This window comes from Salvelinus namaycush, chromosome 12 (assembly GCF_016432855.1).
Source record: "Salvelinus namaycush isolate Seneca chromosome 12, SaNama_1.0, whole genome shotgun sequence".
Lineage (NCBI taxonomy): Eukaryota > Metazoa > Chordata > Actinopteri > Salmoniformes > Salmonidae > Salvelinus > Salvelinus namaycush.
Genome location: NC_052318.1, coordinates 23770457 through 23793764, shown reverse-complemented (window position 1 = coordinate 23793764; position 23308 = coordinate 23770457). Strand labels below are relative to the sequence as shown.

Here is a 23308-nt window from a genome sequence, read left to right as displayed (position 1 = left end):
TTCATTAAAAACGTAATTGTCATAAGAGCATTATTTCATGGGTTTCAAAATGACTTTTATTTTGACATTTGAAGATCATTCCAAACCGGAAGTTAGCCAATTTACTCTACAGGCAAAAAAAAGCTGAAACATAGGAAGAAAACAGACAAATAGAAGTTACTTTCCTAATTAGCTGAATGTCTGAAGATATAAGGCAGTGTACACTGTTGTATTTACCTGTCTCCAAAGATAACAGACGGGTCAGAAATAAAAAAAAACAGGCAGGAGGTTGAGTTATGCAAACGCCTGTCTTTTCCGACGAAATGAGAAGGCGGATGAGGACTTTAAATTAGCTAGTTAGCAAGCTCACGGTTTTCTTCGTTTAGCAAGGTTTGTGTGATTATTACTCTCTTTATCAGAGAACTATAGAGACAGTAATCACGGCAGTTGTCTGTAAATACGTGCCCAGAATTGTCATTCATTGACCGCCTCGGGGCTCTCCCCCGGCCGGCGACAAGCATGGCAGGAAATCCGAGGAGGGGCGCAGGTCTCATCGGCTTGATGAAGGACGCATTTCAGCCCCATCACCAGCCTCTCCAGCCTCACCAACCTGCAGTGGTAGACAAGAAAATGGTGGAGAAATGCTGGAAACTTATGGATAAGGTAGGTAACAAGCCATCTAATTTCCTCAGGTCTTATGGTAAGTGCATTTAAATGGCAAGAATACTTAACATATGAAATGCCAGGTTTACTGTAATGTCCATAGTGTAGCAAAACAATAGGTCACAGAACATAGTTTGACATTCTTTTTTTCTAAATGAGGGGAACAATTACCACGACTGATCATGTAAATACTATTTAGTCTGCAAAATGAAGCGAATGTTTTCAGACATTTAGTTATTTTTCTTCATAAAATGGTCTCCAATACGTTGTTCCCCCAAATGGCCCGAATTTCACAAATTATGCTAATTGAGCAATGTACAGTATTTTGATTTCAACAGTGTGCAAGTTGTCTTTGGCAGGAAGACACTTGCCTATTGAGTTTCACAACTAAGTCTATTTTCAAATGTGTGATTGAACTATCACGTGTTTTTTTTTTTTTTTTTTTTTTTTTTTTTTTTTGCTCACTGACTCAGTTTGAATTAACACAATTGTACCTAACTGATCCCTGTGTCAAATGGCCTATTCAACCAGAACAACAATACCAAATTATTTTGTCATGTTTTATACATTTGTCATACAATTGTGTAGGCCTATCATTTGAGGTTGTATGTTCCTTTTCCTACTGCTGGTGTGGTAAAAATATCAACACTTACATTTTGTGAATTGTATTTTCTTAAATACAAAGATGAGGACTACCTGGTGTACTGTCATAAGACAATTGAGACCATAACAAGGGACTGGCTAGGCCTGGTTGAATAACCCAGTTGAATTACAAACATCATCCAGACTGTAAATAATTGGTTTAACCACAAGCAGGAGCCACAATGTAAATATTGAATTCTCCACTTGCATGTAAATATCCAGGTCATTCATACCCCAAATTTACTCTCACACTGTGTATCATGATACGTCCTGACTGGTTATTCTGTCTCTACATTCAAATATATCTGTCCATCTTCCCCATTCATGCAGTCGGCCCACACAAGCAATAGAACATATTATCATAAATCATAAAGGCAGAACAAAACAAGTGCATCTGTATCCTGTGTCGTTGTTTTAATTCCATCCCAGTGTAAGCATGATATTACTAGTGACACTTTCAGTTCTTGTAATTTCTAGGGCCAGACTTGCTCTCCTGACTGTTCTCCAGGTTCCTCTGACCTCGTCTCACCCTCCCTTTCCCACACAGGTGGTGCGTCTGTGCCAGAACCCTAAGGTGGCCCTGAAGAACAGCCCCCCATACATCCTGGACCTACTGCCAGACACCTACCAGCACCTCCGCACCATACTGTCACGCTACGAGGGCAAGATAGAGACGCTCGGGGAGAATGAGTACTTCCGGGTGGTGATGGAGAACCTGACCAATAAGATCAAGCAGACCATGAGCTTGTTCAAGGAGGCCAAGGAGCGCATGTATGAGGAGAACTCTCAACCCAGGTAAAATGGAGGGGGATATTGCGCCTGCTGGTAGCCAGTCTGTTTCTGCTATAGCCAACATGTTGTTTCTTCAAGGCAATAGTTTATAAACCAAACAAAAATATAAATGCAACATTTAAAGTATTGGTCCCATGTTTCATGAGCTGAAATAAAAGATCCCAGAAATGTTCCATACACACACAAAGGTTATTTCTCTCAAATTGTGCACAAATTTGTTTACATCCCTTTTAGTGAGCATTTCTCCTTTGCCAAGATAATCCATCCACCTAACAGGTGTGGCATATCAAGAAGCTGATTGAAACAGCATGATCATTACACAGGTGCACCTTGTGCTAGGAACAATAAAAGGCCACTCTAAAATGTGCAGTTTTGTCACACAACACAATGCCACAGAAGTTTGAGGGAGCGTGCAATTGGCATGCTGACCGCTAGAATGTCCACCACAGCTGTTAACAGAGAATTGAATGTTCATTACTTTACCATAAGCCGCCACCAACTATGTTTTACTGAGTGTGCAGTTGGCGTGCTGACTGCAGATATGTCCACCAGAGCTGTTGCCAGAGAATCTAATGTTCTTCTATCTACCATAAGCCTCCTCCGTCATTTTAGAGAATTTGGCAGTACGTCCAACCTGCCTCATAACCACAGACGATGTGAATGGTGTTGGGTGGGTGAGTGGTTTGCTCATGTGAACAGAGTGCCCCATGGTGGCGATAGGGTTATGGTATGGGCAGGCAGGCATAAACTAGGCACAACGAACACAATTGCATTTTATTGATGGCAATTTGAATGCACAGAGACACCGTGGCGATATCCTGAGGCCCAGTGATGTGCCATTCATCTGCCGCCATCACATTTTTCAGCATGATAATGAACGGCCCCATGCCGCAAGGATCTGTACACAATTCCTGGAAGCCGAAAATGTCCCAGTTCTTCCATGGCCTGCATACTCACCAGACATGTCACACATTGAGCATGTTTGTGATGCTCTGGATCAACGTTTACGACAGCGTGTTCCAGTTCCTGCCAATATCTAGCAACTTCGCACAGCCATTGAAGAGTGGGACATTCCACATGCCACAATTAACACCCTGATGAACTGTATGCGAAGGAGATGTGTCGCGCTGCAAGAGGCAAATGGTGGTCACACCAGATACTGACTAGTTTTCTGATCCACGCCCCTACCTTTTTTCATTTTTATTTTTAATTTAATTTTTAACTTTTCTCCCCAATTTCGTGGTATCCAATTGTTAGTAATTACTATCTTGTCTCATCGCTACAACTCCCGTACGGGCTCGGGAGAGACGAAGGTCGTAAGCCATGCGTCCTCCGAAACACAACCCAACCAAGCCGCACTGCTTCTTAACACAGCGTGCATTCAACCTGGAAGCCAGCCGCACCAATGTGTCGGGAGGAAACACCGTGCACCTGGCAACCTTGGTTAGCCCGGCCCGCCACAGGAGTCGTTGGTGCGCGATGGGACAAGGATATCCCTACCGGCCAAACCCTCCCTAACCCGGACGACGCTAGGCCAATTGTGCGTCGCCCCACGGACCTCCCGGTCGCGGCCGGCTGCGACAGAGCCTGGGCGCGAACCCAGAATCTCTGGTGGCACAGCTAGCGCTGCGATGCAGTGCCCTAGACCACTGCGCCACCCGGGAGGCCCCACGCCCCTACCTTTTTAAGGTATCTGTGACCAACAGATATATATATATTCCCAGTCGTGAAATCCATAGATTAGGCCCTAATTTATTTATTTATTTCAATTGACAGATTTTCTTACAGTGCATTCGGAAACTATTCAGACCCTTCACTTATCCCACATTTTGTTACATTAGCCTTTAATCTAAAATGTATTAAATATATATTTTTTCTACATACAATACCCCATAATGACAAAACGAAAACAAGTTTTTAGAAATCTATAAAAAGCATACCTGATTTACATAAGTATTCAGACCCTTTGCTATGAGACTTAACGGTACATCCTGTTTCCATTGATCATCCTTGAGATGTTTCTACAACTTGGAGTTCACCTGTGGTAAATTCAGTAGATTGGACATTATTTGCAAAGGCACACATCTGTCTATACAAGGTCCCACAGTTGACAGTGCAAAGCACAGCAAAAACCAAGCCATGAGGTCTAAGGAATTGTCCGTAGAGCTCCAAGACAGTATTGTGTCAGCACAGATCTTGGGAAGGGTACCAAATAATTTCTGCTTCATTGAAGGTCCCAAAGAACACCGTGGCCTCCATTATTCTTAAATGGAAGTAGTTTGGAACCACCAAGACTCTTCCTAGAGTTGGCCGCCTGGCCAAACTGATCAATCGAGGGAGAAGGGCCTTGGTCAGGTAGGTGACCAAGAACTCGATGGTCACTGACAGAGTTCCTCTGTGGAAATGGGAGAACCTTCCAGAAGGACAACTGTCTCTGCAGCACTCTACCAATCAGGCCTTTATGGTAGAGTGGAGTTTGCCAAAAGTAGAGTAGAGTGATAAACAAGATTCTCTGTTCTGATGAAACCAAGATTGAACTCTTTGGCCTGAATGCCAAGCGTCACATCTGGAAGAAACCTGGCACCGTCCCTCTGGTAAAGCATGGTGGTGGCAGCATCATGCTGTGGGGATGTTTTTGAGGCAGGGACTGGGATACTAGTCAGGCTCGAGGGAAAGATGAACGCCGCAAAGTACAGAGAGATCCTTGATGAAAACCTGCTCGGGACCTCAGACTGGGATGAAGGTTCACCTTCCAACGGGACCACGACCCTAAGCACACAGCAAAGACAACGCAGGAGTGGCTTCGGGACAAGTCTCTGAATGTCTTTGATTGGCCCGGACTTGAACCCGATCGAACATCTCAGCAATGCTCCCCATCCAACCTGACAGAACTTGAGGATCTGCAGAGAAGAATGGGAGAAACTCCCCAAATACAGGTGTGCCAAGCTTGTAGCGTCATACCCAAGAAGACTCAAGTCTGTAATCGCTACCAAAGGTGCTTCAACAAAGTACTGAGTAAAGGGTCGGAATACTTATGTAAATGTAATATCTGTTTTTTTTATTTGTAATAAATTTGCTCACATTTCTAAACCTGTTTTTGCTTTGTCATTATGGGGTATTGTGTGTAGATTGGGGGGGGGGGGGGGGGATTAATCCATCTAAGAATAAGGCTAATGTAACAATGTGGAAAAAGTGAAGGGGTGTGAATACTTCCCGAATGCGCTGTATATGAACTAACTCAGTAAAATCTTTTAAATTGTGGTGTTTTATTTTTCAGTATAGTTGTTGATTGTAAAACCAGGTGAGGTCAAAATTAGCGCAAAGGCTAGAACCCAACTTGAAAAGTAGGCCTAGGTGATCCTATCAAATGTTTCCTTTCTTATTGTCAAGATTACTGGTATGTCTTATTTTTGGTGGGGTTTCTCATGTGATGTCTTGGTTTTTTAGTTAATGTGGTTTGTTACACTCCCCCGCAAGTGGTAGAAATGTTTAAGCGCATTTATGCTGAACTCAAGAGTTAAGCTTCAAAACAGGAACACCCCCAATGACCCTGGTGGGAGATGCTGTGTTATCAGTGTTTTGAATCTCTATGGTGGTTTGTGACAGGCAGAGTGCTGCATGCTGAGAAGATACGATTTCCAAGAAACTACCACACACCTCAAACCAATGTTCCATTAATTAAGCAAGTGTTATTTGAAAAAATCTTTTGCCATTTTAGCCACAACAAAAAATACTAGAAAATAGGAATTGGGCATTTATTATTTAGTTGCAGGTCATGTTGCATAAAAAAAGTGGGGATGTAAGAACCACTTAAGCTAAACAAACAGATATTTTTAGGGTATATTTCCTCTACTCAGAAATACATTGCTAAGCTAAAACCCATCCTGTTTACTTTAGTTTCAGTTTAGCAATCATAAATATCTCATTCTAGTTCTGTGGAATCAATGATGCTATCAGGGATTCTTCTGACTCACAATTAGAATAAATGCATGTGCCATTATAAGAAACTGACATGCTAGTACTCGTATACCAATGCAATAGTTTGGTCATTAAAAAGGTTAACATACACATTGATTAGTGGTTTGGTGTTGTGTGCCTTTGCAATGGGTTCTCAGCAGATGACACTTCTAAGAAGCTCATCATACATTCTTACAGCTGAATGATTGTATACCAACCCCAACTCAAAGGCATCCAATCCTAAAAGACTAGGCATATACTACCTAGCCTTAAATGTTTGACCCGGGGGTGCCAAAGTCAAGAAAATACATTACCATTGGTCAACTTCAGGGATGAGGTTTGTCTGAGGACGCTAAGATGACCTACCTTTTCTTCATAGGCGGAACTTGACCAAGCTGTCGCTGATATTCAGCCACATGCTGGCTGAGCTAAAAGCCATCTTTCCCAATGGCCTATTCCAAGGAGACAACTTCCGCATCACCAAAGCCGACGCCGCCGAGTTCTGGAGGAGGTCTTTTGGTGACAAGTGAGTTTTTTTGGGCTCCGTTATCTTATCAAATTTCCTTAGTTGGGATGCTGTATTTACAAAATTGGTTCAAATGAAACAAACGTTTAACTAAAAACATGCCTGGGGATAATTACTACTTTTGTATCACTAAACCCTCTCCTCTCTGTAGGACCATTGTTCCATGGAGGATGTTCCGGCAGGCTCTTCATGAGTTCCACCCCATCAGCTCAGGCCTGGAGGCCATGGCTCTGAAGTCTACCATCGACCTCACATGCAACGACTACATCTCCGTCTTCGAGTTTGACATCTTCACCAGGCTCTTCCAGGTAAGGATTTCTCAAATGCAAATAATGATGGATGGGTTTTAATAACTTTTCCAGGTGCCTAAAGCACTTTAGATTGAATGGTGGAAACTCAACTCATCCACTACCAAAATAGTTGTACACCCCTTCCACCACCAATATGTAGGGAATCTGCTTTCACTGCTTCCAATTCCCATTCCTGACCCACTCACTATCATATTACTTTGGATAAGAGCATCTGCTAAATTAATACAAAGTGACTTACATTAAGTCAATTCAGGACCACTTACTGTAGCGGTCATCATATTCATAAGTAATGAACTACCTTTTTCAAAGTTCTCTGAGGAGCCAAATGTTTACAGAGCTCAACTGCTGTGTAGATAGTTAACTGTAGAAGCTAACAAAACATGGGTACCTTTTATTCCATCAGTGGCAATAAAGACGTGTGAGTACAAAGCTAGAGATGGCTGCTCTATCATTATTTAGGGTGGGGTGGTTAAAGTACAGTCAGTACGTCCTCTATTGGATGTCTCTCAACAGGGCGGGGCCTTTACAGTAGTTCCTTCGATTTTGTGTGCACAGAAGCCACAAGTGTTGGCACAGTCTGTCTGGGCAGATGGAAACCAAAATGACTTCCTCAAATTAGCCTTGAGAATTGAGCTGGAGCAGAGTTGCCTGTATGTTTAGTTTGTAGTGCAGCAGTGGTTACCTGCCAGTGGACAAAAGGTACACCAATGTGAGAAATGCTATTCATTGACTACAACTCAGCGTTCAACACCATAGTGCCCTCAAAGCTCATCACTAAGCTAAGGATCCTGGGACTAAACACCTCCCTCTGTAACTGGATTCTGGACTTCCTGACGGGCTGCCCCCAGGTGGTGAGGGTAGGTAACAACACATCCGCCACGCTGATCAACAACACTGGAGCCCCTCAGTCCCCTCCTGTACTCCCTGTTCACCCAAGACTGCGTGGCTAGGCACGACTCAAACACCATCATTAAGTTTGCAGACGACAACAGTGGTAGGCCTGATCACGGACAATGATGAGACAGCCTATAGGGAGTAGGTCAGTGACCTGGCCTGGTGGTGCCAAAATAACAACCTAACCCTCAACGTAATCAAGACAGAGGAGATGATTGTGGACTACAGGAAAAAGAGTACCGAGCATGCCCCCATTCTAATTGATGGGGCTGTAGTGGAGCAGGTTGAGAGATTCAAGTTCCTTGGTGTCCACATCACCAACAAACTATCATGGTCCAAACACACCAAGACAGTCGTGAAGAGGGCACGACAAAGCCTTTTCCACCTCAGGAAACTAAAAAGATTTGGCATTAGTCCTCAGATCCTCAAAAGGTTCTACAGCTGCACCATCGAGAGCATCCTGACTGGTTGCATCACTGCCTGGTATGGCAACTGCTCAGCCTCCGACCACAAAGCACTACGGCCCAGTACATCACCGGGGCCAAGCTACTTGCCATCCAGGACCTCTATACTAGGCTGTGTCAGAGGAAGGCCCTAAAAATGGTCAAAAACCCCAGCCACCCCAGTCATAGACTGTTCTCTCTATTACCGCATGGCAAGCGGTACCGGAGCGCCAAGTCTAGGACCAAAAGGCTTCTCAACAACTTTTACCCCCAAGCCATAAGACTCCTGAACAGGTTATCGAATGGCTAACTGGACTATTTGCATTGTGTGTGTGTCCAACCCCTCTTACGCTGCTGCTACTCTGTTTATCATCTATGCATAGTCAGTAACTATACACACATGTATACTACCGTTCAAAAGTTTGGATTCACTTAGAAATGTCCTTGTGTTTTTCTTTCAAAAAAATTTCTTTGTCCATTTAAAATAATGTAAAATTGATCAGAAATACAGTGTAAACATTGTTAATGTTGTAAATGACTATTGTAGCTGGAAATGGTTGATTCTTTTTTTGGGGGGGGGGGGGGGTTAATGGAATATCTACATAGGCGTACAGAGGCCCATTATGAGCAACCATCCTGTGTTCCAATGGCACGTTTTGTTAGCTAATCCAAGTTTATCATTTTAAAGGCTAATGGTCATTAGAAAACCCTTTGCAATTATGTTAGCACAGCTGAAAACTGTTCTGATTTAAAGAAGCAATAAAACTGGCCTTCTTTAGACTAGTTGAGTATCTGGAGCATCAGCATTTGTGGGTTCGATTACAGTCTCAAAACGGCCAGAAACAAAGAACTTTCTTCTGAAACTCGTCAGTCTATTCTTGTTCTGAGAAATTAAGGCTATTCCATGTGTGAAATTGCCAAGAAACAGAAGATCTCATACAACGATGTGTACTACTCTCTTCACAGAACAGCGCAAACTGGCTCTAACCAGAATAGAAAGAGTGGGAGGCCCTGGTGCACAACTGAGCAAAAGGACAAGTACAGTCGTGGCCAAAAGTTTTGAGAATGACACAAATATTAATCTCCACAAAGTTTGCTGCTTCAGTGTCTCTAGATATTTTTGTCAGATGTTACTATGGAATCCTGAAGTATAATTACAAGTATTTCATAAGTGTCAAAGGCTTTTATTGACAATTACATGAAGTTGATGCAAAGAGTCAATGTTTGCAGTGTTGACCCTTCTTTTTCAAGACCTCTGCAATCTGCCCTGGCATGCTGTCAATTAACTTCTGGGCCACATCCTGACTGATGGCAGCCCATTCTTGCATAATCAATGCTTGGAATTTGTCATAATTTGTGGGTTTTTGTTTGTCCACCCGCCTCTTGCGGATTGACCACAAGTTCTCAATGGGATTAAGTTCTGGGGAGTTTCCTGGCCATGGACCCAAAATATCGATGTTTTGTTCCCCGAGCCACTTAGTTATCACTTTTGCTTTATGGCAAGGTCATGCTGGAAAAGGCATTGTTCGTCAAACTGTTCCTGGATGGTTGGGAGAAGTTGCTCTTGGAGGATGTGTTGGTACCATTCTGTGTTCTTAGGCAAAATTGTGAGTGAGCCCACTCCCTTGGCTGAGAAGCAACCCCACACATGAATGGTCTCAGTATGTTTTACTGTTGGCATGACACAGGACTGATGGTAGCGCTCACCTTGTCTTCTCCGGACAAGCTTTTTTCCGGATGCCCCAAACAATCAGAAAGGGGATTCATCAGAGAAAATGACTTTACCCCAGTCCTCAGCAGTCCAATCCCTGTACCTTTTGCAGAATATCAGTCTGTCCCTGATGTTTTTCCTGGAGAGAAGTGGCTTCATTTGCTGCCCTTCTTGACACCAGGCCATCCTCCAAAAGTCTTCGCCTCACTGTGCGTGCAGATGCACTCACACCTGCCTGCTGCCATTCCTGAGCAAGCTCTGTACTGGTGGTGCCCCGATCCCGCAGCTGAATCAACTTTAGGAGACGGTTCTGGCGCTTGCTGGACTTTCTTGGGCACTCTGAAGCCTTCTTCACAACAATTGAACCGCTCTCCTTGAAGTTCTTGATGATCCGATAAATGGTTGATTTAGGTGCAATCTTACTGGCAGCAATATCCTTGCCTGTGAAGCCCTTTTTGTGCAAAGCAATGTTGACGGCTCATGTTTCCTTGCAGGTAACTATGTTTGACAGAGGAAGAACAATGATTCCAAGTACCACCCTCCTTCTGAAGCTTCCAGTCTGTTATTTGAACTCAATCAGCATGACAGAGTGATTTCCAGCCTTGTCCTCGTCAACACTCACACCTGTGTTAACGAGAGAATCACTGACATGTCAGCTGGTTGTTTGTGGCAGGGCTGAAATGCAGTGGAAATGTTTTTGGGGGGATTCAGTTCATTTGCATGGCAAAGAGGGACTTTGCAATTAATTGCAATTCATCTGATCACTCTTCATAACATTCTGGAGTATATGCAAATTGCGATCATACAAACTGAGGCAGCACTTAGAAAATGTATATTTGTGTCATCCTCAACTTTTGGCCACGACTGTACATTAGTGTCTAGTTTGATAAACCGACGCCTCAAGTCCTCAACTGGCAGCTTCATTTAATAGTACCCGCAAAACACCAGTCTCGATGTCAACAGTGAAGAGGCGACTCCGGGATGCGGGCCTTCTAGGCAGAGTTCCTCTATCCAGTGTCTGTTCTCTTGCCCGTCTTAATCTTTTCTTTTTATTGGCCAGTCTGAGATGGATTTTTATTTGCAACTCTGCCTAGAAGGCCAGCATCCCGGAGTCGCCTTTTCACTGTTGACGTTGAGACTGGTGTTTTGCGGGTACTATTTAATGAAGCTTCACAGCTTTTTGTGCATATGGAAAATGTCTGGGATCTTTTATTTCAGCTTATGAAACATGGGACCAACACATTGCATGTTGCATTTATATTTTTGTTCAGTGTTATAACAAGATGCAATCATTTTCTGTTAGTGAGAAGAACAAAAACCTAATTTGATCTATTTCCTGTTATTTTATTTCCACGATAATTGCAGAATAAGTTCGCAAAATAGCCAATAGGCCTACAACAAGTTAGGATGGGCTACCATTCGTCCCATCTCTCATTTAATTGAACCCACTTCACAGTAGTAAATAGATAAGCTATTTTAAAGTATTTTGGTCTATGCTGTCCAATCCAAAGCGCAGTGTAACGGTAGAACAGACGGACCTTTTTCCATTGACGTTTATAGGCTACGTCTGAATACCTTAATGTCAAATTTCAATATAATTTATAATCATAAGAATAAATTCCTCACCTTTTCTAGCCACAATGAGTTCATATTCCCGACGTAGCCATACAACAAATTACCATGTGAATCTCTCATTTAATTGGGCCTATTAGATAGGCCATTATAATTTCAAGTGTTTTACTCTATGCATCCGAAAGGGAGCGTGGTTTATAACAGTAGAATTTATCAGGTGAACAGACAGGTTTTTTTCTTTTCTGAGTAGACAATGTTTCAGAATTTGTGGGCAGTGCAGCATATTTAGGTTCTGGATAAAGTAAATGCAAAACATCATTGAATTCGAGTGATCTGTTTACAGGTGCACAACAATTTAATTGTTTTTGTCTCTCAAACTGTCAGGCTACAGCAAATGTAACTGCAAAAGAAACCATTCTGCCAACACCTCCAAATACATTTAATCAAGTTCGCCATTGCTATTCCCTTTAGATACTACCAAAGTATACAGAAAATAAGGACCTTCTTGTCACCATAAAAGGTGAAGGGTGTTTTTCAGGCAGAGTTGTTATGCTTTTTCACAGATACAGTTTTACGACAGGTCTGATTTTATAAACAGAAAACATGGCATGTGCCAAATTTATGAATCTCAATATTTAGTGTAAAATGTACACAACGGTTCTAAATGAGGCCACAGGAGACCAACTGGGTGTGAAGGCGTTTGTTCTCGACCATCACTACACGCCAGCTTCAACTAGAAATCAATTGATCATTAAGGCATTGAGGAGATTTAGAGCTAGGCTGGAACAAAAGGATGCACGCCCTGTAGTTCTCCAGAACATCGTTGGTGACCACTGTTGCCGTGAATATCAGGTGAAGAACACAAGTTCTTCTTTGTTAACTAGGATAAAGATTTGTTGTCAATACAAAGAGAAGCTGTTGTTGCTTAAGGGTTCTGACCGTGGTGTGTGTGTTGTATTGTGCAGCCGTGGTCATCTCTCCTGAGGAATTGGAACAGCCTGGCTGTCACACACCCGGGGTATATGGCCTTCCTCACCTATGACGAGGTTAAGGCCCGACTTCAAAGGTTCATCCACAAGCCTGGCAGGTGAGACACACACACACATACACAACGACACATACACCTGACGCTGAAGTAAATATTTTGACATGCACACTTGCATTCAAAAAAACATCACAGACCATCCAAGTACATCAACATGTACACACTCAACTTCTCTCACACCACACATCTTTGGTCTGCCTCTGTCAGTTATATCTTCAGACTGAGTTGCACTCGGCTGGGCCAGTGGGCCGTTGGCTACGTCACTGCAGATGGGAACATTCTGCAGACCATCCCCCACAACAAGCCCCTCTTTCAGGCCCTCATTGATGGATTCAGGGAGGGATTGTGAGTATGACATAATCAAGATGAAAGAATGACCAAATACTAGCTTTTCTGGTTCAGTCAAGGCGTTTGCAAAATCTGTGTGACGTTTCCTCTGTAGTTGGTAGTCAAACTGATTTCAACCTCTTTCAATCATCACATAATTGCTCATTTAATTAGCCTGTGGCTTCAACTGGCCATTGAAATGTTGTTTTTTTTGCTCTCTCTCCAGCTACCTGTTCCCGGATGGCCGGGCCCAGAACCCAGACCTCACAGGGCTGTGTGAGCCCTCCCCACAGGACCACATCAAAGTCACACAGGTCAGACACATTCTCACATCCACTAAGTTCATAACATTCACTACAGGTCGTAATTCAGACTTCAGATGCACTTGTGACTCAAACTTTTGCCTAATGTAAATTTCAATTGCTTACAATACCCTAAACATACATTTGTATACTTATTCAGATTTATGTGAATCTGTCTTATGTCAGATGGATGGATGTTTCCTAAAATCAGAATTGAATATTTGTCCTATTGAAGTATCTCATACACTGAGATGACAATTCTGATGTATCGTTTACGTGTGTGATACTCATCCTTTCTCTTCCCTGTGCTACAGGAGCAGTACGAGCTCTACTGTGAGATGGGCTCCACATTCCAGCTGTGTAAGATCTGTGCCGAGAATGACAAGGATGTAAAGATAGAGCCCTGCAGCCACCTCATGTGTACCTCCTGTCTCACTGCCTGGCAGGTATTTCCCAGAATTAGGTCATCTTGCAAGAGTGTCTATTGTTTCACACTCATTTTGTACATTTTATTGGTCGTAAAGTGCTGAGAATAGACATTTTATTCCTACTCTTATGGGTAAAATGAGAAAAAGAAACCCGCACTCTGCTCTTTAATAAGCTTTATGTATCGGTTCCACGGCCTTCGTCAGAGCTTTTGAGTTTTTTAAATTAGCACCCTCATGTAGACCTAGCCCCACCCACATCCGTTCCACCCATAAAATTGGGTTGGAGTTGAGGGGAAACAAATAAGTGCTACCAAATATAACAATATGCATTTCATAAATATTTAAATAAAGTGTGTACATACAGTGGGGCAAAAGTATTTAGTCAGCCACCAATTGTGCAAGTTCTCCCACTTAAAAAGATGAGGCCTGTAATTTTCATCATAGGTACACTTCAACTATGACAGACAAAATGAGAAAAATAAATCCAGAAAATCACATTGTAGGATTTTTAATGAATTTATTTGCAAATTATGGTGGAAAATAAGTATTTGGTCAATAACAAAAGTTTATCTCAATACTTTGTTATATACCCTTTGTTGGCAATGACAGAGGTCAAACGTTTTCTGTAAGTCTTCACAAGGTTTTCACACACTGTTGCTGGTATTTTGGCCCATTCCTCTATGCAGATCTCCTCTAGAGCAGTGATGTTTTGGGGCTGTTGCTGGGCAACACGGACTTTCAACTCCCTCCAAAGATTTTCTATGGGGTTGAGATCTGGAGACTGGCTAGGCCACTCCAGGACCTTGAAATGCTTCTTACGAAGCCACTCCTTCGTTGCCCGGGCGGTGTGTTTGGGATCATTGTCATGCTGAAAGAACCAGCCACGTTTCATCTTCAATGCCCTTGCTGATGGAAGGAGGTTTTCACTCAATCTCACGATACATGGCCCCATTCATTCTTTCCTTTACACGGATCAGTCGTCCTGGTCCCTTTGCAGAGAAACAGCCCCAAAGCATGATGTTTCCACCCCCATGCTTCACAGTAGGTATGGTGTTCTTTGGATGCAACTCAGCATTCTTTGTCCTCCAAACACGACGAGTTGAGTTTTTACCAAAAAGTTCTATTTTGGTTTCATCTGACCATATGACATTCTCCCAATCTTCTTCTGGATCATCCAAATGCTCTCTAGCAAACTTCAGACGGGCCTGGACATGTACTGGCTTAAGCAGGGGGACACGTCTGGCACTGCAGGATTTGAGTCCCTGGCGGCGTAGTGTGTTACTGATGGTAGGCTTTGTTACTTTGGTCCCAGCTCTCTGCAGGTCATTCACTAGGTCCCCCCGTGTGGTTCTGGGATTTTTGCTCACCGTTCTTGTGATCATTTTGACCCCACGGGGTGAGATCTTGCGTGGAGCCCCAGATCGAGGGAGATTATCAGTGGTCTTGTATGTCTTCCATTTCCTAATAATTGCTCCCACAGTTGATTTCTTCAAACCAAGCTGCTTACCTATTGCAGATTCAGTCTTCCCAGCCTGGTGCAGGTCTACAATTTTGTTTCTGGTGTCCTTTGACAGCTCTTTGGTCTTGGCCATAGTGGAGTTTGGAGTGTGACTGTTTGAGGTTGTGGACAGGTGTCTTTTATACTGATAACAAGTTCAAACAGGTGCCATTAATACAGGTAACGAGTGGAGGACAGAGGAGCCTCTTAAAGAAGAAGTTACAGGTCTGTGAGAGCCAGAAATCTTGCTTGTTTGTAGGTGACCAAATACTTATTTTCCACCATAATTTGCAAATAAATTCATTAAAAATCCTACAAAGTGAATTTCTGGATTTGTTTTCCTCATTTTGTCTGTCATAGTTGAAGTGTACCTATGATGAAAATTACAGGCCTCATCTTTTTAAGTGGGAGAACTTGCACAATTGGTGGCTGACTAAATACTTTTTTGCCCCACTGTAAAACGTATTAAAGACGTCTGTAAAACCACAATGAGGACATCGACCTACCAAGCAAGTTTTCATAAATCGCTGGGTACAGCGCAAGACAAACCTCAGAGTAATCTGAAATAGGGGAATAATTCATGTTCACATTTACAACATAACAGACATAGGCATTTCATCATTAAGACCTTCAGGAAATAATGTCTGGAGAGTGAAAATCCCAAAACATTCTCCTTTGCTCAGGTTATTATTTATATCACCTCCCCTGCCTGATATCTTAACTTTGTCTATGCCACAAAATCTAAAGGTAGAAATGTAATGTTTTAGGTCATTAAAATGTACTGCGACTGGATAATCCCTGTCGTTTCTCCTGATTGAACTTATGTTCACAGATTCTCTGAGAGAACGAGAAGTTATACCTACATAGCACATCCTACTCTTATGGGTAAAACTAAAAGCAATGCATGAAGCTTCTTTAGTCATAGGTCACTCCTAGTCGACATATTTAGGACGCATCATAAGCTGCCCTGACCAGTTAAGAGTTCAACAGGTGTCTTGATAATAAAAAAAATTCAGTGAGTCAGTGTTTCCTGTGTCACATGCAATTTGCTTTTGAGTTGTTCAGAATGTTTTGATATTTCATCAATCCATAAATAATCTAGACCTACATGTAAAAGTATCTCTTGCACTTTTGACAATTTCACAAGACATGTTTTATATGATGTGCCTAAATACTTAACCACTTGATTATTTAATTACCTACATGTTATTTAAAGTTATCTGTTTAGAAGGCAACATGTTGTAAAAAAATCTCTAAATTGGGCATGCCTAAAAGTAGTGAAATTGAAGGCATATGTAGTGTGTGTGTTAACTTTGATAGTGTTGTATGCAACATTATCGACAAGTGACTTGATGCCTACTGTGCCAAAGTGATTTAGAGTTGTTCAACGGGAGTGACAACGAGTGTGTGTTGCTAACAATAATATTGTGAAAATTCCACTTTTAACCATAGAAATTTGATTAAAATAAATTTTGTGCATGCCAACATTAGGTGATAATTAAGAGTAGGCAAAGTGATTGAGGGGCAAAAATTATATAAAACATTTTACCATTACATTTGATGTACAGTCACATTCCCTGTTGTCTGAAGCATGCTATATAGAATTCACGCTGGTGATGCCGCATGTCTGAGCAGTGTCTTAACATCATCCTAAAACCTACTCTTGAGCTGGGAGGGTTTTTTTCTTCTTAAAACAGGTTCACAGGATTCCTTGGACCTTTTCTGAGATGCTTTGTGGATATCGGCCCTTGGCCCGATTTTTTTTTTTTTTTTTTTTTTTTTTTTTTTTTTTTTTAAACTGCAGTATTGCTCTCCCAGGAATCGGAGGGGCAGGGCTGTCCGTTCTGCCGCTGTGAGATTAAAGGCACAGAGCCCATCGTGGTAGACCCCTTCCACCCCAAGAACAGCAGCAGCGGGGCCAGCTTCCAGGGGCCCTACGGGGTGGAAGGAGGGGGCTCCCTGTCAGTCTCCCTCAGCAACGACGAGGACGATGACGAGCGCCTGGAGGATCCCCACCTCATCATGAGCAGGCTGGCCTGCACCAAGGCAAGACCCCCAGCCACCATCTATGACCAGCTAGGCTTTGTCTGTTCTCTCTATTTCTCCTACACACACCATCTCACATCATCATTGTGTCCTTGTGGTCAAAGTGAAAAGACAATCTATAAAAGACTTGGTAGTTTTCAGAATTCAATAATTAGATACACCACCCAGTAAATCAACAACAAAAAAACATCTCCCTCCATCTACATGTTGTAGAAACAAGCTCACATCTTACTTGTTTTGATGTTTTCAGGTGGAGCGCCCGCCCTCCCCTGTGACGCCGCTGCCCCCTGTGCCCCCCAGGCTGGACCTGCTGCAGCAGAGGCCCCCCACCTCCCCAGGGGCCCCGGGCCAAGGAGCAACAACCAAGGCAAGTGGAAAACCTAATCAAATTCAAGCTTTTATGTATATAATGGTGTGCCCATGCATGTCATGTGACTTTTACATTTGACTATTTTAGCAGACACTCTAATCCAGAGAGACAGTATTGCATACAGTCATTAATATCTGCTCTCCCCAGATTGCAGCCCTCCACAGAGACAAACCTTTGCCCCTCCCTCCTGCCCTGCGAGAGTTACCCCCACCTCCTCCACCCGAACGCCCTTCTCCCCTTGGACCCCCAGAGGGCCGGCTCCAAAGGAGACCTCTGCCATGCACCCCTCCAGAGCCCAACTGGGCCTCCAACTACATGGTTCCCCGGCACGTAGCCAAGGCCCCCCCACAGACCAACGGACCCAGTGACAGTGACTGCATCCACAGAGCAAAGCCGCTAGCAGTGACCAACGCTATCTACTCCCTGGCAGTCGGGTATGGCATTTGTATAGATATGGATAAAATGTGGTATGAATGTAATGTAGATGTTCAATAGAGAGAAGTCACTCTTGCCCTGAAGAGTTATGGGAAATGCAGATTTTTATTCTAGTCCAGCACTAAAACACTCGATTGAATTTAAAAATATATATTTTTATTTTACCTTTATTTAACTAAGCAAGTCAGTTAAGAACAAATTCTTATTTTCAATGACGGCCTAGAAACAGTGGGTTCAGGGGCAGAACGACAGATTTTTACCTGCTCGGGGATTCGATCTTGCAACCTTCCGGTTACTTGTCCAACGCACTAGGCTACCTGCCACCCCAAATGTAATGGTGGCCTTCCATTCGTGACGTGATTGGTTGAATCAGAGGCTCTCTGGGACTTAGATTGTCTATATACCCTGTAGTAACTCAGAGTGACTGATCGGTAATTCAATGTGTTGTATGTATTACCTGGCTCAGTCTGTCTTGCTCTCTATTAGGCCTCAACAGGAGACTACTGGTGAGAAGTCATCTGGGAGTGATGAGGAGAATGAGTACATGAGCCCCACCTCTCTCCCTGCAGCAGGACCCTCCTGGGCCATGGCGGGTGCTGTCGTGCCCGCACCACCACCGCTCCAACCCACTAACCACGACTCACGGTGAGTGCTCAACACTGTCACTATGAGGTGACCAGGTGGATTATGATCAGTACAGGGTCCTGACTAAGGTTTTTCTGATGCCCCTCCCTCTGCCCTTTATCTTCCTCCATCCCTACCTCTCTCTCCCCTCCCCCTTCTCTCCTAGGACTGTGGTGTGTGATGTGGACTGTGAGGACCCTCAGGTGTATGAGTCCATGTGTAACATCCAGGCCCAGGCTAGTGCTACTGAGCCCCTCCCTCTGCCCTCCCTGCCCCAGCAGCCACCAGAGTCAGGTACATGGAGATGGATGAAGGATCTCTATTCTCACTTTTCTGATTGCACATGAAGTTACATAAGTCATCCCCTTTGTACAATCAGAAAACCATCATGCAACTTGAATCACACTGGTGTCTTTTGCATGTCTACACCTGCCAAGAAACATACTATCTCAATGAATGTGGCCACAATCAGATTACAGTTATGTATCTCAGCAAGTGGAAAATGCACACTACTGTTCAAAGGTTTGGGGTCACTTAGAAATGTCCTTGTTTTTGAAAGAAAATCACATTTTTTTTGTCCATTATAATAATTTTTATCAAATTGATTAAAAAAATACAGTGTAGACATTGTTGTAAATGACTATTGTAGATGGAAAAGCTGCTTTTTAATGGAATATTTACATAGGTGTACAGAGGCCCATTATCAGCAACCATCACTCCTATGTTTCAATGGCACGTTGTGTTAGCTAATCCAAGGTTATCATTTTAAAAGGCTAATTGATCATTAGAAAACCCTTTTGCAATTATGTTAGCACAGCTGAAAACTGTTGTTCTGATTTAAAGAAGCAATAAAATGGGCCTTCTTTAGACTAGTTGCGTGTCTGGTGCATCAGCATTTGTGGGTTCGATTACAGTCTCAAAACGGCCAGAAACAAAGAACTTTCTTCTGAAACTCGTCAGTCTATTCTTGTTCTGAGAAATTAAGGCTATTCCATGCGAGAAATTGCCAAGAAACTGAAGATCTTGTACAACGCTGTGTACTACTCTCTTCACAGAAGAGTGCAAACTGGCTCTAACCAGAATAGAAAGAGGAGTGGGAGGCCCAGGTGCACAACTGAGCAAGAGGACAAGTCCTCAACTGGCAGCTTCATTAAATAGTACCCGCAAAACACCAGTCTCAACGTCAACAGTGAAGAGGCGACTCCGGGATGCTGGCCTTCTAGGCAGTTGCAAAGAAAAAGCCCTCTCTGACTGGCCAATAAAAATAAAAGAAAATATAAAGATGGGCAAAAGAACACAGACACTGGACAGCGGAAGATTGGAAAAAAGTGTTATGGACAAGTTTCTAAGTTTGAGGTGTTCAGATCACAAAGAAGAACATTTGTGAGACGTTGAAAAAATGAAGATGCTGGCGGAGTGCTTGACGCCATCTGTCAGGCATGGTGGAGGCAATGTGATGGTCTGGGGGTACTTTGGTGGTGGTAAAGTGGGAGATTTGTACAGGGTAAAAGGGATCTTGAAGAAGGAAGGCTATCACTCCACTTTGCAATGCCATACTGTGTGGATGGCTCTTAATTGGAGCCAATTTCCTCCTACAACAGGACAATGACCCAAAGCACAGCTCCAAACTATGCAATAGCTATTTAGGGAAGAAGCAGTCAGCTGGTATTTTAACGGAGTGGCCAGCACAGTCACCGGATCTCAACCCTATTGAGCTGTTGTGGGAGCAGCTTGACCGTATGGTATGTAAGAAGTGCACATCAAGCCGATCCAAGCATGGGGTGAAATCTCTTCAGATTACCTCAGCAAATTGACAACTAGAATGCCAAAGGTCTGCAAGGCTGTAATTGCTGCAAATGGAGGATTCTTTGACGAAAGCAAAGTTTGAAGGACACAATTATTTCAATTAAAAATCATTATTTATAACCTTGTCAATGTCTTGACTATATTTCCTATTCATTTTGCAACTCATTTCATATATGTTTTCATGGAAAACAAGGACATTTCTAAGTGACCGAAACAGTAGTGTATATCCTGAACAGTAGTGTATATCCTGTGTTCAGGGTATTCAAATCACTCTTTTCATCCCTTTAATCCTCTTGTTCACCCTCCAGACTACCTCATCCCTCCCCCTGCGGTTTCCCTGCACCATATGGTAGAGGAGATGGAGGATGAGTATGATTACCCCAGGCTCCCCCAGGCTCCCCCAGCACCCGCCAGGCGCACCCTCTCTGATGTCACCGGCACCTCGGCCGCCTTCAGCTGCCTATCAATGGACAGCCCTAACATAGATGCATGTATGTAACTCAGCATTCGTTTTCGGTCCTTTTCCTCTCTTGCTTTGTCATGTTAAGAGTTATATTTATCAAACACCACGAACATGTTCTCTCCTCTCTCCCAGCTACGTTTTCATCAGGTCAGGACCCCGAGCGCCCCCCTAAGCCCCTCCCACGCCGGGTCAACTCAGACCAACGGCCCCGCCCCCTTACCCCAGAAGCCCTGCCCCCTGCCGCCAGTCTGTCAGCTGGCTCCCGAGGGGGGCCCGTTCCCAGTGTGGCGCTACCCATCAACGGGGAGATAGAGCATCTGATGAGCCAGGGCTACTCATTCCAGGACATCCAGAAGGCCCTGATGATCGCCCAGAACAACCTGGAGACGGCTAAGAACATCCTGCGCGAGTTTGTGTCCATCCCCTCCACGGCCCACATCCTCACATAGCAGCCTCAACACCACACCCTATATACTTTACTCACTGTGCCATAATGGATAGCATTTCTACTGTGCTGGTTGTGACAGGTCTGGAAGTGCTGTAAATTGTAAGGGGAAGAGGACTCGGTCCTATGCATAGGCATCTAAGTGAGAAAATCTAAAGGAAGAGGGAGAATGCTTGACGTGGCCTCTGTATGGCCAAGCCTTTGACCCTTGTATGGGCGTTTGTGCTTGCCTCCAGTCTTATTGTGTGGCTCTAAGCATTTCCTTGTTTCTGAGTGCAAGGTAGAGTAAGCCGAAATTCACACTGTGTGCTTAGGCTGCAGGAAGGAATAGTTATGGACTTATTGTGCAGCAGCAGTAACTGTTGTTGGGGCAAACTTGACTCATGATTCCCACTCCCACCCATGTTAGTTTTGATTGGGTCATAGTCGTACATACAGTTTGTAGCTAGATACGCCAGGTGGAGACTAAAGCATTTGATTCTGTGGTTTGTGCTAAAGCCAATGAATGTGAATATTTTAGTTGGATTGCAGTGTTACAGGGCTCCAAGTCATACATTTCACTGTAATTGCAGTAACTATTTTTAAAAAGTAAGCATAACTCCAAATTGCTTTAGTTCCTGGTTTAGTGATCGTCTTATAATATATAAGCCTGAATGACGTGTATGTAATCTCAGAATGTATTCAATGTAGTGCTAACATTGACTGGTGAACTAATGTAACATTTCTGATGTCATTATTTTGTATAATTGTATTAATACCACCAGTGGTAGTGGTTTCACGGTTAAGCCTTATTGTTAGTTCTGTGAATAGCTTATATATTTTAAAGTGAGTGTCCTTTTTTTAATGTCATACTTAAAAATGAAGGGAGTATATGTGCCCTATCTCAATTTTGCTCTCTGCTAATCAGTGTGCAATTGGACTGCTGCTTGTAAGGGTTTGTTTTTTTGTATCCATACTATTCATTTTCCAGACAATAATATATTGATTGGGCAGAGAAGACAAAGTGATCCAAGTCATGTATACACCATGATATTTAGTGAAATGAAGTACTTAATTGGCACTACCTCAGACTTGTTTTGCTGCCGCCTCTGGGAAAGAACACTTTGTACAACGTTCTTGTTTATACGTTACAAACAGAGTATGGCCCCATCTTAAGGTGGCTCAGTAATGTATTTTCTTTGTACCTACTTTGATTAGGATTGTTTTTTTTCTCCCAAGGATGTGGGTTTGACACATTTTGAGAAATCTGTTAATATATGAATAATTTAAATCTCTTTCCTTTTGAATTTGAAACCCCGTTGAACACAGGGAGTTTGTCATTGTCCTCTGGACTCAGGTACAACAGACTGAACAATGTGCAGTAATATGCCAAGGTTATTTGGGGACTCACACCAAAAATGTTAGGTGTTAATGTGTTGGATTCAAAGCCAAAAGCATTTAATAACAGGTTTAAATCACATTATTAGTTGTAGATACTTCTAGTTGTAAAGAATGGCCATGATATTTCTGCATCTGTTTGTTTCGCTTGAGTTCAATACTGTTTTAACTTCTTTGAAATTATGATGTACTTTGACTGCAATTCCTTGATCATCAACTTAAGTGCCACTCCTTGTAAAATCATTTGAGAATTGACTTCAGGCCTCTGCTTTCCACTGTGTCGCTCATATGTGGACTCACCACAAGAGGACACTCTGTCATAAGAGATTGCTGTGGTTTCATACGCCACACTAGTCATTGCTCAATAGTTGCAGAATTTACTGGTGTACAGAAGCACAGTTGGTGCTTTGTCTTTCGATCGAAGATAACATTGTTGCCTCACCTGTACATACAGAGAGAACTAACAAAATCATTGCCTTATTGCATGTGTAGTTAAAGTATTTTATTTATTCATTTTAATGTACTCAGCATTCGTTATGTTGCCATGTGTTCATGCCTCAGCCATTAAAGATTTTCAAATAAACAATATTTTCTTTAACATTTGATTGGTATATTTGGTAGAAGATTTTATAATACTGTAGTACTGAAAGAT

The 23308-nt window shown here is 42.9% G+C and overlaps 1 protein-coding gene and 1 long non-coding RNA gene across 2 annotated transcripts; one reads left to right on the top strand and one right to left on the bottom strand.

Annotated features, from left to right (window-relative positions):
• Positions 1-38: 38 nt before the first annotated feature.
• On the bottom strand, positions 39-17588 carry LOC120057010. Its single transcript, XR_005477867.1, has 3 exons — positions 17369-17588; positions 217-589; positions 39-123 (listed from the first exon to the last, which is right to left on the bottom strand). It is a non-coding gene; the product is annotated as an uncharacterized LOC120057010 (long non-coding RNA).
• Positions 96-23254, top strand: LOC120057009 (E3 ubiquitin-protein ligase CBL-like). The gene is made up of 15 exons (XM_039005357.1): positions 96-642; positions 1832-2079; positions 6413-6559; positions 6711-6867; positions 12456-12577; positions 12743-12880; positions 13089-13176; positions 13479-13610; positions 16909-17136; positions 17387-17503; positions 17654-17940; positions 18428-18586; positions 18732-18859; positions 20680-20862; positions 20967-23254. The coding sequence occupies exons 1-15, from the start codon at positions 499-501 to the stop codon at positions 21281-21283; spliced, it is 2595 nt and encodes an 864-aa protein (XP_038861285.1). The 5' UTR covers positions 96-498; the 3' UTR covers positions 21284-23254.
• The last annotated feature ends 54 nt before the right edge of the window (positions 23255-23308 follow it).

What these genes read in the sequence shown, in the direction of transcription:
- LOC120057009 (XM_039005357.1), top strand. Translation starts at nt 499, where the DNA reads ATGGCAGGAAATCCGAGGAGGGGCGCAGGTCTCATCGGCTTGATGAAG. An exon ending in TTCATCCACAAGCCTGGCAG is followed by an intron (nt 12,578 to 12,742) that starts GTGAGACACACA and finishes TGCCTCTGTCAG; the next exon opens with TTATATCTTCAGACTGAGTT. An exon ending in CAGCCCTAACATAGATGCAT is followed by an intron (nt 20,863 to 20,966) that starts GTATGTAACTCA and finishes CCTCTCTCCCAG; the next exon opens with CTACGTTTTCATCAGGTCAG.